Below are 15,890 nucleotides of genomic sequence, written 5' to 3'. Positions count from 1 at the left end.
GTACCTTTCTCTACGATCTGTTATAGTTACAAGACTTTGACCCTACCTTTCTCTATGATCTGTTATAGTTACAAGACTTTGACCGTACCTTTCTCTATGATCTGTTATAGTTACAAGACTTTGACCGTACCTTTCTCTATGATCTGTTATAGTTACAAGACTTTGACCCTACCTTTCTCTACGATCTGTTATAGTTTACAAGACTTTGACCCTACCTTTCTCTATGATCTGTTATAGTTACAAGACTTTGACCTACCTTTCTCTAGATCTGTTATAGTTACAAGACTTTGACCGTACCTTTCTCTACGATCTGTTATAGTTACAAGACTTTGACCGTACCTTTCTCTACGATCTGTTATAGTTACAAGACTTTGACCCTACCTTTCTCTACGATCTGTTATAGTTACAAGACTTTGACCGTACCTTTCTCTACGATCTGTTATAGTTACAAGACTTTGACCCTACCTTTCTCTATGATCTGTTATAGTTACAAGACTTTGACCCTACCTTTCTCTACGATCTGTTATAGTTACAAGACTTTGACCGTACCTTTCTCTAAAATCTGTTATAGTTACAAGACTTTGACCCTACCTTTCTCTACGATCTGTTATAGTTACAAGACTTTGACCGTACCTTTCTCTACGATCTGTTATAGTTACAAGACTTTGACCGTACCTTTCTCTACGATCTGTTATAGTTACAAGACTTTGACCCTACCTTTCTCTACGATCTGTTATAGTTACAAGACTTTGACCGTACCTTTCTCTATGATCTGTTATAGTTACAAGACTTTGACCCTACCTTTCTCTACGATCTGTTATAGTTACAAGACTTTGACCCTACCTTTCTCTACGATCTGTTATAGTTACAAGACTTTGACCGTACCTTTCTCTACGATCTGTTATAGTTACAAGACTTTGACCCTACCTTTCTCTATGATCTGTTATAGTTACAAGACTTTGACCGTACCTTTCTCTACGATCTGTTATAGTTACAAGACTTTGACCCTACCTTTCTCTACGATCTGTTATAGTTACAAGACTTTGACCGTACCTTTCTCTATGATCTGTTATAGTTACAAGACTTTGACCCTACCTTTCTCTACGATCTGTTATAGTTACAAGACTTTGACCCTACCTTTCTCTACGATCTGTTATAGTTACACAGACTTTGACCGTACCTTTCTCTACGATCTGTTATAGTTACAAGACTTTGACCGTACCTTTCTCTCTACGATCTGTTATAGTTACAAGACTTTGACCGTACCTTTCTCTATGATCTGTTATAGTTACAAGACTTTGACCCTACCTTTCTCTACGATCTGTTATAGTTACAAGACTTTGACCGTACCTTTCTCTACGATCTGTTATAGTTACAAGACTTTGACCCTACCTTTCTCTACGATCTGTTATAGTTACAAGACTTTGACCCTACCTTTCTCTACGATCTGTTATAGTTACAAGACTTTGACCCTACCTTTCTCTACGATCTGTTATAGTTACAAGACTTTGACCCTACCTTTCTCTATGATCTGTTATAGTTACAAGACTTTGACCCTACCTTTCTCTACGATCTGTTATAGTTACAAGACTTTGACCGTACCTTTCTCTACGATCTGTTATAGTTACAAGACTTTGACCGTACCTTTCTCTACGATCTGTTATAGTTACAAGACTTTGACCCTACCTTTCTCTATGATCTGTTATAGTTACAAGACTTTGACCCTACCTTTCTCTACGATCTGTTATAGTTACAAGACTTTGACCCTACCTTTCTCTACGATCTGTTATAGTTACAAGATATCTTTAATAAATTTTCTCTAAAATCTGTTATAGTTACAAGACTTTGACCCTACCATGTCAGCTCTGTCGACTGCGAGAGGTGACTCCCCTGGAGGAAATATCAGCCCCTTGGACCGGCCCACGGCTGATGACAGAAAGAAACGTGCTGAGGTGGCAGCTTCAGCAGCAGAAAGGTATTCATAAATCTTTTCAAGGAAATTACAAAAAATTTTATAAGAAATTTTTCAAAGCTTTAGCTTACCTGATGTGCTGATACATCTGTGTTACAAACAATACAATACATTACTCTGTAGTCTTCTCTTATTTTATAACTTTTGTCCTTTTATGCCAGTCTGGTCTTGTTTATATAAAGTCATTTTTCAATGTTTTCCCCCCAAATCTGATGTATATTTTTGTTGAACATTTTTTCCAATACTTGCACCCCTTCTTTTCATTTCTTATAATTGAATTTCTATACTTTAGAGTGAAGTTCACTATTACTCTTCTCATAAATTGCTCATTTCACGATACATTTGTATACAATTATCATATTTTCTTTTCTTTGTGGCTTCTTACACTAGATCAGCAGTATTTGTGCTGGACACTTTTTTCTTCTCTTTATCATCAAAAATCTAGACCGGCTTTTCATTTCAAAGTTTGGTTGATCTTCACATATTCTGTTGAAATGACAACTGTATGGTTCTAATTAATTCCTGAGAGACGACCAGGTTTCAATACGTTCAGTATTTCCTGTGCATGGTTTAGCATCAGAGGGAGTATGTATGAGGTTCTGATTTATGTTGTGTTTTTGTTCCAGTCCTGGAGGCCCTAGGTAAGCTTGTTAGTGACAGCTAGTATAAAAGATACCTTAGTGACATCTAATTGTGTATGTTTATAACTTATACATGTATCTACAGAAAGCTACAGGTTTAAATTGTCATAACAATATAGTGTAGATCCCCAATATCACTATTATTGTTTTACTTTTATAGAAAAAATTATCTTAAGCTACATATGTAATTGCAATTCATTATCACTATATTTTTTTTTCTCTGTAAGACATATAATCATTATTAATAATAAATCCAACATTTCTCATTTTTACTGATACATTAGATATTTTTTGCTGTAGAGATTCAATTATTTATTTCTTCATTATTAATTCTTATTATACTATTATATATATTATCTGTATACATTTTTGTCTGTAATACATGTTAGTGTAAACACCTATTACATTCTTATTTTGAAATTATTAACCCTATCATGATCAGGATGGCCTCACTCTGGCATCAAATTCCTAGAAATGTCCCAGTGTTGACTATTTCAGATGGGCAAATGGAGATACAGCCCTTCAGTCTATATGTTGATAATACACTTTGGTGAATGGTGCATGTTTTTATCTGCACTGTTACATCTGGGTTTAGTCTCATGCAGTATAAAGTGTTCATCCTATAGTGAATAGGTCCCCGGTATTGTACAATTCCTGTTATTTGCATGTTTTGTGTCTTGGGATAATGAACCACATCTTTGTACAGTTATCTCCTTTCTTTTCTTTGTTGCAACAGAGTTAAATGTATCATACTCCTTTACTTGGATGCATACAGATCACGACACAAAAAGAAAAAAATATAATTTTAAAAATTTCTGTTCAAACCTTAATCACTTTAGTGATTTTAATAGGCATGCTTCTTTTCCCACTATATCATCATGTCAATTATCTCCCTTGTTGGTACCACCATAGTCATTTCTCTTACCTCTTATGGAGTTGGTTTTCTCTCCAATGCACACTATAGATATACTAGGACATTTCAATTTAGAGCTTCATATTCCATGCTAACCAAATCTTCATCATTGTTTAACTTTTCATCTTATTCATTTGTTGTAGAATTCCTCATGTCTATTCATTTTTTTCAGACGTCTCACCCGACAGGATTCCACAGAAACACCCGCGTAGGTTATCCCTGATCTTATGTTAACTTGTGATCACCACTGCCTTCTTCTTATCAACCAAATGTTAACTCCCCTGTTACTTCATTGGTTCCGTATTCATTTAGGGGTAGACTTTCATTATTCAAGGAAAATGAGATCGTTATTCAGAACAAATAGTCATGTGATAATGGATATTATCATAATTTAGTATCAGTTTATAATGGATTTCCAAAGGTCAGCTTGACCAGGCAAAGAATATGATAATCTCTCAGTATTCTGAGCTATACATGGCAGATGTAGCTACCTCATGTTTGTTATCATCAAGCATAATGGAGAGTTACAAGATCTTATCTTTTAAATATAAAAACGGTCAAAAATTTACGTAATGGCAATTGCCTCTTTCAAGCTTGATGTAGATTTCTGGGAACAAACCAGAATAAGTACATAGATGCTGGTCTGACAGAAAAATCTAAACTTGATGTCATCCGGCCCAGCATATTTATTTGATATAGCCATAAGTTTCCAGATTACACAGGTTTTAATAATTATGATTAAGAAGGGAAATGCCATATAGTTAAGCCAGAATAGACGTGGATCCAGATTGGATAATTTTTGGTTTACACAATGTTTTGGTTGATAAGAGGGAGGTCATGCTACTTGTAGATATATATGTAGCTGTTTGCCAATGTACCTTAACACATATTAACTGGTAGTAATGGTTGTTTATATGTTGACATCATTTTATGATCTGGTAACACGTGTATAAACACAGGTAATATCTGGAACTAACTAAAGTGAAAAATTCATAGCACAAGTTAACACAAATGATTACGGCCAGCGAGTAGTAATAGTTTGTCATTTCCTTAGTATGTAACACAATTTAGCATGCATGATTATTGGTTGTTTAAGTCACACACAAGGAAATTGTACATAAATTTGATTTAAGTATGATTGATATCCATGTTAAAGTTATATGTGCTGTAACTGGTCGTAAATTTTGACAGGTTATTTTCTTTTTAGTTATCTATTGAAAACCATCAGGTTAGATGAATTTAATTATTAAAACCAAATGGACAGACAAACATGTATGATGCATTATAAACATTAGTTACAACATGTAATTTATTTAACAATTAAAGGATTGTTAGATTGCATTTATTGGAGATATAAATGCAATCTGGGTGGCAGATAAATAGAATGGCGCCCATTATTTACATTTTACTTTCTAGTTCAAAGTAAAACATAATTTAGATGTGAGTGAATATTTAAATTTCCCATTTCAGCCATTTAACCTCAACAGCCAAGTTCAATGTAATAAAAATAGTCCCTATAAAAAATTGAAAAGATAACAAAATTTCAATGTTTTTCAATAGCGTTTCATTTTACTTTCAATTATCCAGACATTTAAAAGATTTTTTACAAGTTTCATAACCAAACTGGTTCATTCAACTATAATGTCAAATTTTCTGCGCGGACTAACATGGTTTCAGTAAAAAAGACTAACATCCATTTATTAAGATATTACTGCACCAAGTCTAGGCTGCATTTATTGGCTCATAATGCAGATCACGATTATCATTAGAGTAATGGGAGTCGCAGTGGCCAAATGTAAATATACTCCATTAATTTCTGGTTTTTTATACCTTATGTATGTTAAGTTGGAAACATACCTTCAGAAATCACTTTACAGTTACTAATAACGCTGTAAAAATGTGAAATTCAAATGCAGACCACAATTTGGCTTCATGGTGTTGCATATAATATTAAAAGCTTTTCTTAATTCATTAGTATGAAAATTACGGCACATATAACTTTAACATGAATGTATAACTGTAGTAATGACCATATATATACAGTATGATGGTGTCATGTCATTTTATGTTCAATATTCACCCTGACATGCATGGATTAATTGTATATAATTTTTATAAGTTATATGTATATATCCTGATGTATTATCCTCCCTTTGTTTGTTGTTTGGCTGTAACCAATGAAGCAGATCGGTATTTAGATATTTTACCCTCCTTCCCTTGGGAACTGGCTTTAACAATAACCAATGAAGCAGATCGGTATTTAGACATTTTACCCTTCCCTTGGGAACTGGCTTTAACAATAACCAATGAAGCAGATCGGTATTTAGATATTTTACCTTCCCCTTGGGAACTGGCTTTAACAATAACCAATGAGGCAGATCGGTATTTAGATATTTTACCCTCCCCTTGGGAACTGGCTTTAACAATAACCAATGAAGCAGATCAGTATTTAGATATTTTACCCTCCCCTTGGGAACTGGCTTTAACAATAACCAATGAGGCAGATCGGTATTTAGATATTTTACCCTCCCCTTGGGAACTGGCTTTAACAATAACCAATGAGGCAGATCGGTATTTAGATATTTTACCCTCCCCTTGGGAACTGGCTTTAACAATAACCAATGAAGCAGATCGGTATTTAGATATTTTACCCTCCCCTTGGGAACTGGCTTTAACAATAACCAATGAGCAGATCGTATTTAGATATTTACCCTCCCTTGGAACTGGCTTTAACAATAACCAATGATCGGTATTTAGATATTTTACCCTCCCCTTGGGAACTGGCTTTAACAATAACCAATGAAGCAGATCGGTATTTAGATATTTTACCCTCCCCTTGGGAACTGGCTTTAACAATAACCAATGAAGCAGATCGGTATTTAGATATTTTACCCTCCCCTTGGGAACTGGCTTTAACAATAACCAATGAAGCAGATCAGTATTTAGATATTTTACCCTCCCCTTGGGAACTGGCTTTAACAATAACTAACCAATGAAGCAGATCGGTATTTAGATATTTTACCCTTCCCTTGGGAACTGGCTTTAACAATAACCAATGAAGCAGATCAGTATTTAGATATTTTACTCTCCCCTTGGGAACTGGCTTTAACATTAGATTTAACTGTCAATAGTGAAATCACAAATCAAGTCAAATCATCAAATCATCAAAAGTCACAAATACAATAAACCAACTTATTTTCTTGTGAAATTAAGTTAATTAATATTTTGTGGGTGATTAAAAATCACAAAAAAAGTATAAGGCATAGGTTATGTAGAACCAAAGGAAATAAATTGTGAAATAAGGTCACCGCAAAAAAACCCCAACAAAAAACATTAGACTCCAAAATGCGAAAATAAGTTGGTGTCCAGTATTCATTCATTCAGTTTTCCATCATTCTCCTCATCAATTAGATTGATTTTCTAGTTACTGATTATTTCATGGATGTTAGGATTAAAGTGAATATGACGGTGATGATTCGTCCATTTAAAAGGATCTACAAGTTCTGTGAAAAAAGAATTGTAATGAGATGTTTTATTACAGGCGAGCTGAACAGGACCGGTATATGAGAGAAGAAGAAAGTAAAATCAAACTCAACAATGAAAGAACCCTACAAGACTTACGGCTGCGACTGAAAAAAGAGCTGGAAAATGCCAAACTTGACTTGTTAGAGGTAATAAAGGTCAAAGGTTAGGTCAGAGGTTACAGACAGTAGTAGCCAAATATTACTGGTGATTGAGGTCAATTGATATAGGTAATGTAGGTGAAAGGTTAGACTGGAGGTAATGAAGGTCAGAAGTAAAATATCAAAGGTTAAAGGTTACATTGATTTTGCATTGAAGACAAAGGGGTAACATATTAGAGGGATAAAGATCAAGTTTATGGATAAAAGTGTCAAAGGTCAAACACTAGTAATCATGTAACAGAAGTCATGGGTCAAAGATCGTTGAATTCAATGGTCAGAGACAAAGGTATAGAGACAGTTAAGATACAACAACATGGAAAGAGACTGTTCATTTTCTGTTTTCATTTAATTCTCTTTACAGGATAAAGACAGAAAATTGCGGAAACTGAAAGAAGAAATAATTCTAGATCAGGAGACAGAGGAAGCAAGATTGAAGAAAGATAAAGAGCAGCAATTTAAGTAAGTAAATTATAAAGTCATTGTCTCAATACTAATTCTGGTAAGGATAAAGGAATTAAGTAGAAAACAAATGTTGAAAGAAATATTATCTATTTTGAATAACTTTCTAATACCAGATGTATGTTTGTGTATAAAATTTAAAATGTGAAATGGATAAGTCTATATAAGTTTATCTGTGTGACAGATATAGATTTTACTGATACTGAACATTACTACTTTTGGTGTTCTACTGTCAGCAGGAAAACTCTCTATGTTCTGTATGTGTACATGTACCAGCTGTTAGCAATATACCAGTGTTATCTCCCTTTGTTACTCATTGTTACCTCCCCTGTATCACAACCACACAGCGAGTTCAACACACAGATTAAGTCTGATCTAGAGAAAGAAAAAAAGTTGATAGAGGATGAAAAAGCTGCCACGCTTGATGGGTTAGTGGAGGAAATGAAGAAGAAACATTTAGAAGAGGAGGAGAAACTTCGGTAAACTTGACCAGTGTTCCAAGCCTTGTTGATGTTGTGGAAGCATGACTATTGTGTTACAGAGATGTTGTCCCTAGAATGTTAACTGTCCAGCTCCTGTTGTCCCTAGAATGTTAACTGTCCAGCCCCTGTTGTCCCTCCAATGTTAACTGTCCAGTCCCTGTTGTCCCTAGAATGTTAACTGCCCACTTCCTGTTGGCCCTAGAATGTTAACTGTCCAGCCCCTGTTGTCCCTCCAATGTTAACTGTCCAGCCCCTGTTGTCCCTAGAATGTTAACTGTCCAGCCTCTGTTGTCCCTCCAATGTTAACTGTCTAGCCCCTGTTGTCCCTAGAATGTTAACTGTCCAGCCTCTGTTGTCCCTCCAATGTTAACTGTCCAGCCCCTGTTGTCCCTAGAATGTTAACTGTCCAGCCTCTTTTGTCCCTAGAATGTTAACTGTCCAGCCCCTGTTGTCCCTAGAATGTTAACTGTCCAGCCTCTGTTGTCCCTAGAATGTTAATTGTCCAGCCCTGTTGTCCCTAGAATGTTAACTGTCCAGCCCCTGTTGTCCCTAGAATGTTAACTGTCCAGCCCCTGTTGTCCCTAGAATGTTAACTGTCCAGCCCCTGTTGTCCCTAGAATGTTAACTGTCCAGCCCCTGTTGTCCCTAGAATGTTAACTGTCCAGCCCCTGTTGTCCCTAGATTGTTAACTGTCCAGCATCTGTTGTCCCTAGAATGCTAACTGTCCAGCCCCTTTGTTCAAACATCATGTAAGGTGTCTATCATTAGTCCACATTTTCTGTTCCTGGGTTAAGAGGTTTTAACCAAAACAAGACTGTCACCTACAGATACCTAGCATGCATGATCCGTAAACAATTGCATATTATTGAACCATCCTAAGAGGACTCTCACATTCAATTCTGTACCTGGATAATAAATTGTTTTTTATGTTTGATCATGTTCCTATCCTCCTCTATCTCCAGTTTCAACAATATTTAAAAAAAAAAAAAAAAAAAAAACATTTTTCCCCGCCTCCTTGTTCATTCTCTTAGTACCAAAATGACAGATGTTTGATCCAATTTAATGTCCTTCAAATTTCTGTTGATGTTGTTTGTTGTTGTTTAGAATTGTTTATATTTCCTTGTTGGTATGAATAAGTTAATAAGAAAGACTGCTGAGACATTGTAAATACTCAATGCCTATTGTGGAATGCTTTATTGTGAACAGTCATCATTCATGCATGAAACTCAACTATTGTTCAAGGAATGAAAAGTCACTGGACAAACAAGTATGGTATCCTGTTATAAAAAGTACAAGTTCTCAAGTATTCACAAATGCTTTAATATGCATAGAAGTTCATTTAGATGGGATTGCTTGTAAGCACACACAAACACTCTGTTATCTGATCAACGTTTTTGTATGGAATTGGAATTTAAGATGGCCACCAATTGGAGGCTTCTGATTGGTTAAAATATAGATATTGTTTTTTGGTACCAGATTGATGGCAGACTAGATTCATATATATATTATATATGTATGCATCTCCTACATATATTTTCTAGCTTCACTTATTATTGCAATGATTTATCGTAGGTTTTCTTTCTCTAGATAATTTCTATATGTTTAATATACTTGGAAGCTGGATCAAGATGTAAGGATCCGGATGACCACTTACACAGGTAATGAGTATATTGTTCTTTTGTAGAAAACAGATGGATGATGACCTTGAGAAATTACGAGAGGAAGTGAGGTCATTACAGAAGGAAGAGCAGAGCCGATTGGTGGAAGACAAACACAAGATTCTGGAGCGGTTAAAGTCTCAGGTTGATTCCGAAACATTGGAGGAGCAGCGGCGTCTGGAGGAAGAAAAACGAGAAAAGTTTGAGGCACTTCAAGCCAAACAGAGACTTGAGTTAGATAATCTAACAGATGAAGCAGACAGGAAACATCGGGATAAAGTCGACCAGCTCAAGCGTGACTCGTCAGACAGACATGAAAAGGTAAGCTAGCAATGCTTTACTCATAGACATAGATGTTTGATGGGTGTTTTATGCATTTGAATTTACTTTTATTTCCTGAGAAGGCTTGCTAGTTCATCATTGATATATACAGTACTCTATTTTATGAGTATGTGTGAGAGAAATATACAAGTCATTTTGAAAAATGATTGAAATTATTGTCAGTGGTGGAATTATTGCCGGAAAAAAGAACTGTTTGTATCATTATTGGGTGGGGTGTGTTGCTTGATGTCTTCGACGGCATGCTTCAGTGATATAGCACTATAAAAAAGGGCAAGAGTTCCACTATACAACACAAATATACCGCAGTCTCCCAAAACAAACACCCGCTCTTCATACACGCAACACACTGCATACATGGGAGGCCGTCCTTACATGACCCTGGCTTTTAATAGGACGTTTATAAATCAAACAAACAAACAAAGGGAAGTTTATTTCTAGACAAAGGTTTTGTTACTTAGTACAGTGTTGTACATAGAAATGCTAAATCAAGTGTGGTGTTGTGTGGAGTTTGACTGCGTTTGAACTTGTCGTAGGAGCTTCGGCGCATTAGAGAAGAACTTAAGCATGTACACGAACAGGAGCAGGAGGAGAAGGAACAGGAACTAGAGGCTGCTAAACAGCGTCAGAAGGCAATTGATGACCTGGACAGAGGGGTGAGGCCGACAGCTAGTGTTTTACAGTTTGTCCTATTATATCTGGATGCTGTCATATTGTGGCTGGTGATATCATGATATCAAAGTCTTAAGGGATCAAATAGTACCATAAGATGCGCAAATGAAAGGATTTTACTTATATATACCAATATACAGTAACAAAGGTTTTTCATATTTACTCTACCGTATTCATCCCAATAAGCACCCAGGGCAGTTAAAATATTAACAAATTTACAAAAGAAATCAAATGGAGAAATCTTAATGATTTTCATAGTTTCAATCTTTATCTAAGTCAATGTAAGTGAAATTGAGTTCTCATAAAGAGGGAGGGTCGTTTAAAGGGACATGAGCACTTATTGGGTCAAATACGGTGTTTGAAATTTATTATGGCTAATAAATATGATAAAGTCATTGTTATGTGTATGAAACAATCTGGTATGTGACTGACAAAGAAATAGTTGTTGACTTCTTTTAAAAAATATTCACTGCTAGCTGAATGATGTACAATGTGATTAAAATGATTGAATGCATTCACTATCATATGTAATAGCCCATCTAGGGAAGAAAATCTATTTAAAATCTATGCAAAATAATGAAAAATGAACTCAATGTTTGTTACACAAGTTATTTGGGCAAAATAGATAAAGTTGATTTTGGTTGCTTGTTGCGTCAGCTGGATGAGGTCATGGCTGAACGACGACGTGATGTTCAGCAGCAACAGCAGAAGGAATTAACACGCCTCAGGGACGAACATGATAGTGCCATCCGTAATCTCCGGGACGAATACCAAGATAAGGTACAGCATGGTGATATAGTGAAGTGAAGTGTAGAAGTTGCCTGTCTAACAATGGAATCATCCTTAAACAAGCAAAAACACTAGCTTGATAAACTGGAGGGTTTCTATCTAGTTATGCATCATGGTTATCATCTATAAATTTTCTACCATTTATTTTTATCCTCTCAGACATTTATAATGTGTAGAAAACATCGAGTGCAGAGAATGCAACTTGCTCGGTTTGTTATATCTAGAGATTTGACATTGAATAGTCATGTTAGATTCTGGTAAAAATTACTCGACAAGGAAAACATTTACCAATTAAAGGATTGTTAGATTGCATTTATTGGAGATATAAATGCAATCTGGGTGGCAGATAAATAGAATAGCGCTCTTTAAATCAATAGCGGTTATATCAGAAATATAAGTTTCAGAAAGAAAGATGATAATAATATGATCATGTTTTGTTTAGGAGAGGAAGGAAAGACAACTCCTGGATGAGAAAATAGAGAGTGAGGTTCGCAAACTTCAGAAGCAAAGTGAGCGGGACTTGGAGGATGCTCGACGGAAGTTTGAACGGAAACGAGAGTCGATGGCTGAACAGCTAGAGGATGAGGTAAGATAGGAATGTGGATTTATCTCAGGAACGTAACTCTGTCACCACACGGGGATATATTTCGGGAAATTTATTACAAATTGGGATGTGCTCTGTGTTACCTTTACCATTTGGTATATGTAGACAACTTTTATAATAGAAAAGATAGCCTTTAAAAGTCATGATTTAATTGTTTATCTCTAAATAATTACAGGACTGTAGCACTTCAAGAAAAATTATATTATTTAGATTATATAGGACATAAATGTGCTAGATACCCTACATACCATATAACAGGTTTTATTCAAGTCTAATATCTTGTTAATATGTACATTACAAAATATTTAAAAAGCCATATATTGTAACCCAACTTTCATTCGCGGCTACTTAATTTCTCAATTTCCATTTTAAAACAAATTTGCAAAGATTAACATTCACAAATTTTTAAAAATGACTGGAAATTCCTATCAATATCAATGATATAGATGTTAGTTTGCGTAGATTAACTTTTCGCAAACAATTTATTTTGATTGTGAAATTCGCAAAATTAAATTACACACGAAAAAAAGTTTATAGTATAATCTGTTGAGATTTATAGTAAAAAATGGTTTTATTAACGCAGAGGATTGCAGTGGCAAAGTGGTAAAATGGCTTCTATTCTACCTTAAAGGTTTTTGTTTTCGACTTTGGGTCTTTCATTTGACACTCGCCACATATGTACTTCGGACAGTTTGTGATTTTCCTTTGGGACTGTGGCTATTTTACATTATGTGAAATAATTTGTTACATGGTATGATTTAATCTGGTATTCTATTGATCATTCATCAGAACATTTCACATTGTAGATATGCTTAGTTTTACCATCATATACATACTATAGAGGCTATTACAATATATTAATATACTGAAACAACTGCTTTAGATAGCAACAGCTACAATAGATAATCTTCTTCCTGTGGCTAATATTTCATTACCATGTCATTTGTATCATCATCTTCATCATCATCCTCGTCGACAGTATAAACAGCAGCTGAAAGAGCAGAAACACAAGCTGCGACGCCAGACGTCTAGTCTAGATAGACAGGTGACACTCGCACGCCTAATCTGTATCCATAGAGAGCTTGCCAATTAGCTTGTTGTTGTCAAGATATATATGCATGCAAGATAAGCTTTTAGATGAACACAATAGTTGATATGATTATTCGGAAGCTTTTCTAGTTCTACATTTACAGCATGCACTGAGCTTGTCAGATGTTTCGTCCACATCTAATGGGAATGTTACTTGCATGGTTATATTGATTTTAGTCATTAAGGGATTTTGCGGGAACCATCGCGCATGTATAAGATGTCTGCCTAACTTAAATTGGAAAATGTCAAACTGTTACGGATTTCATGGAATTTATTTTCATGATTGTCATTCAAATTTAAGAAATAATAAGCATGAGGGAATAGGTATGATGTGCAATGTGATGTTGTATTTAGTTTAAATAATGTTGATTTTGTTGTTTACCAATAGTATTGATGTAAACTTTTCTGAAGCATGTTTCTTACTAGCACTTCTAAAATACTAGCAAGCAATGGTACATTTATCAAATTATATTGTAGCATAATTTAAATCGATCAATTTTCAAATATCCAATTTAGGAAAACTGCATTAGTTATAACAATTCCCCAGGCCAGTTACAGTGTTTTCTGTAGAGGTGCTTATTTGTTTAGGGTAAAACAAATGTACGAGAATATACGTATTGAAAAGAAGAAATGGAATTTAAAAGGGGCACATACTAAGACAAATATTAAGCAAGGACAAAAGTAATTTTTACCAAGAATATGCTATCTAGACTACCTGATGGAACTTTAAGCCATACCCCAATATTGAGTTGTCAGCGTAAGAATAAAGACAGTTACCTTACTAAGTGAGGTATTTCCAAAATATTTGATCAGATTACCCTAGATTTTTAACACTGAAGTCGTACTTCAGAAATGTTATAGAAAGCTTGTTTGGTATCTGGGCTCTCACTGCATGCTTCGTTTATATATGTGGCACATCATCATCTTAATCAGATTTAGACATTTATCTCACTGTTATGAAACTATTGGTGTTTGTTATACAATTTGTGAACAGGAATTATATTTCATATAAATACATTATACATGTATGTAATCCAAAACACACTTAAAATGAAATATCAATTTTTTTTCAGACAGGGGGCAAATACTTTCTTGAATTCTAAATAAATATAACAGTAATTTTCTCCTTTTTTTGTACCTGTTATGTTAGAATTGAAATTGAATGATTTATCAAGTTTCCACCTTTATATTTATAATCGTTTCCCATTTTCAATTAGTATCTGATTTTTTTTCTGTTCCCATATGCTTTCACATAAATGATAGTTTCAAAAAACATATGACTATGATAATGAGCACTGATGACGGTAAAACAAACAGGAACAACACTGTAAATCTTGAAGTGAGAGGACTATATCAAATATGGTTTATTAATAGGAGGAAGAATACCAGGAAAAGCTGGCAGAATTTGAGCGAAAGAAGACAAACTTAGAGAAGTCTGCAAAGAATCTAGAAACACAGGTCTGTATTATATATTTACAAGTATAGGTAAGGTTTTAGACTCTTCTTGGTAGATGAATCCTTAGAATGCTGAAGTCGGAATAAATGTATAGTTATATGAATAGTTTAAGTACTTAATCACTGATTGTCAACGTGGTAGACCGGTAACACAGTAATATATATTGGCTATCTTATCAATTTAGATATTTTCTATTTTATATTTATGTATATATAAATATATATAAGAAATAAAAACATATAATGTTCTTATAAATTTCGTTCATAAGGATTTTTCTTTAAATTTATCATAAATTTATTTAAAATAAAACTCAATGACCTTCTTCTAGTACTTTCGCCATTTCATGATGGCTTTAAGGAATATAAATGTTTATTTTTTAAAGAACAAATAAATGAAGTCACAAATATTGTGACGTCGCAAGGTACACACTTTTTCATATATATTATAGGTCATATTTTTGTTTTCTAATGCTGTGCGTAGAATTTTATTGAATGTTGGTTTTGAATTTGTTTTCTAACACAGGAAAAGAAATTAGATGAAAGAAGAAAGAAATTTCGAGAAGACAAGGAGAGTTTTGAAATGGATCAAGATGTAAGTTAAAGATGCTCCACCGCCGACAGAGCATAAATGACATTCATCATTCGAACAATAATTTGTGTTTAATCATGTATATATATGCCTAATTAAACACAAAAAATAATATAAAATAAATTTATTTCGCATTTGGTGCATGCGCAGTCAGTACTTAATTTCATATAGAATATAGTGCCACGGAATTTTTTCGGGATGCAATTAAATTATTTTTCAAATTTTTAAATTGAAGTAAATATTAAAGCTCAAACTTTTCAATGGTGGTAATGGTATGAAGTATAGTAACTGTTACAAATACCGTAAAATCTTGTGTTACTTACACACCAGTGTACTTTGCACATGCATTTTTTCTTATGGCTTTAAATACTGAAAAAAATCTACTATCGGTATATTTTGCGCATTCAAATTTTGGGGAAAACGATGTCCGGGGAACCACAAATTCAGTGTTATAAAGGTGGTAATTTCATTGCAAAACATTCACAATAAATGCTTGACAACTTGCACAAAAAGTGTTGTATTTTAGAAGAAATAACATAATATAA

At 34.3% G+C, this 15,890-nt stretch overlaps 1 protein-coding gene across 6 annotated transcripts in view; it reads left to right on the top strand.

The window, feature by feature from the left end:
• The window catches only part of LOC138317644 (centrosomal protein of 164 kDa-like), a 78,479-nt gene that overhangs the window by 1,583 nt on the left and 61,006 nt on the right, over positions 1–15,890 (top strand). The window contains exons 4-16 of one of the 6 annotated variants that reach the window (XM_069259446.1): positions 1,836–1,975; positions 2,599–2,613; positions 3,699–3,734; positions 7,068–7,197; positions 7,571–7,668; positions 8,016–8,147; positions 9,835–10,129; positions 10,684–10,803; positions 11,477–11,599; positions 12,051–12,194; positions 13,192–13,257; positions 14,676–14,759; positions 15,280–15,348. In XM_069259446.1, the coding sequence (XP_069115547.1) occupies positions 1,836–1,975; positions 2,599–2,613; positions 3,699–3,734; positions 7,068–7,197; positions 7,571–7,668; positions 8,016–8,147; positions 9,835–10,129; positions 10,684–10,803; positions 11,477–11,599; positions 12,051–12,194; positions 13,192–13,257; positions 14,676–14,759; positions 15,280–15,348 (1,452 nt within the window). The remainder of the gene's footprint in view (positions 1–1,835; positions 1,976–2,598; positions 2,614–3,698; positions 3,735–7,067; positions 7,198–7,570; positions 7,669–8,015; positions 8,148–9,834; positions 10,130–10,683; positions 10,804–11,476; positions 11,600–12,050; positions 12,195–13,191; positions 13,258–14,675; positions 14,760–15,279; positions 15,349–15,890) is intronic. The other 5 variants (XM_069259447.1, XM_069259448.1, XM_069259451.1 and 2 more) reach the window with 5 other exon arrangements.

The sequence above is a fragment of the Argopecten irradians genome, chromosome 3 (genome assembly GCF_041381155.1).
Source record: "Argopecten irradians isolate NY chromosome 3, Ai_NY, whole genome shotgun sequence".
Taxonomy (NCBI): Eukaryota; Metazoa; Mollusca; class Bivalvia; order Pectinida; family Pectinidae; genus Argopecten; species Argopecten irradians.
This window is presented reverse-complemented; position numbering and strand designations above follow the sequence as displayed.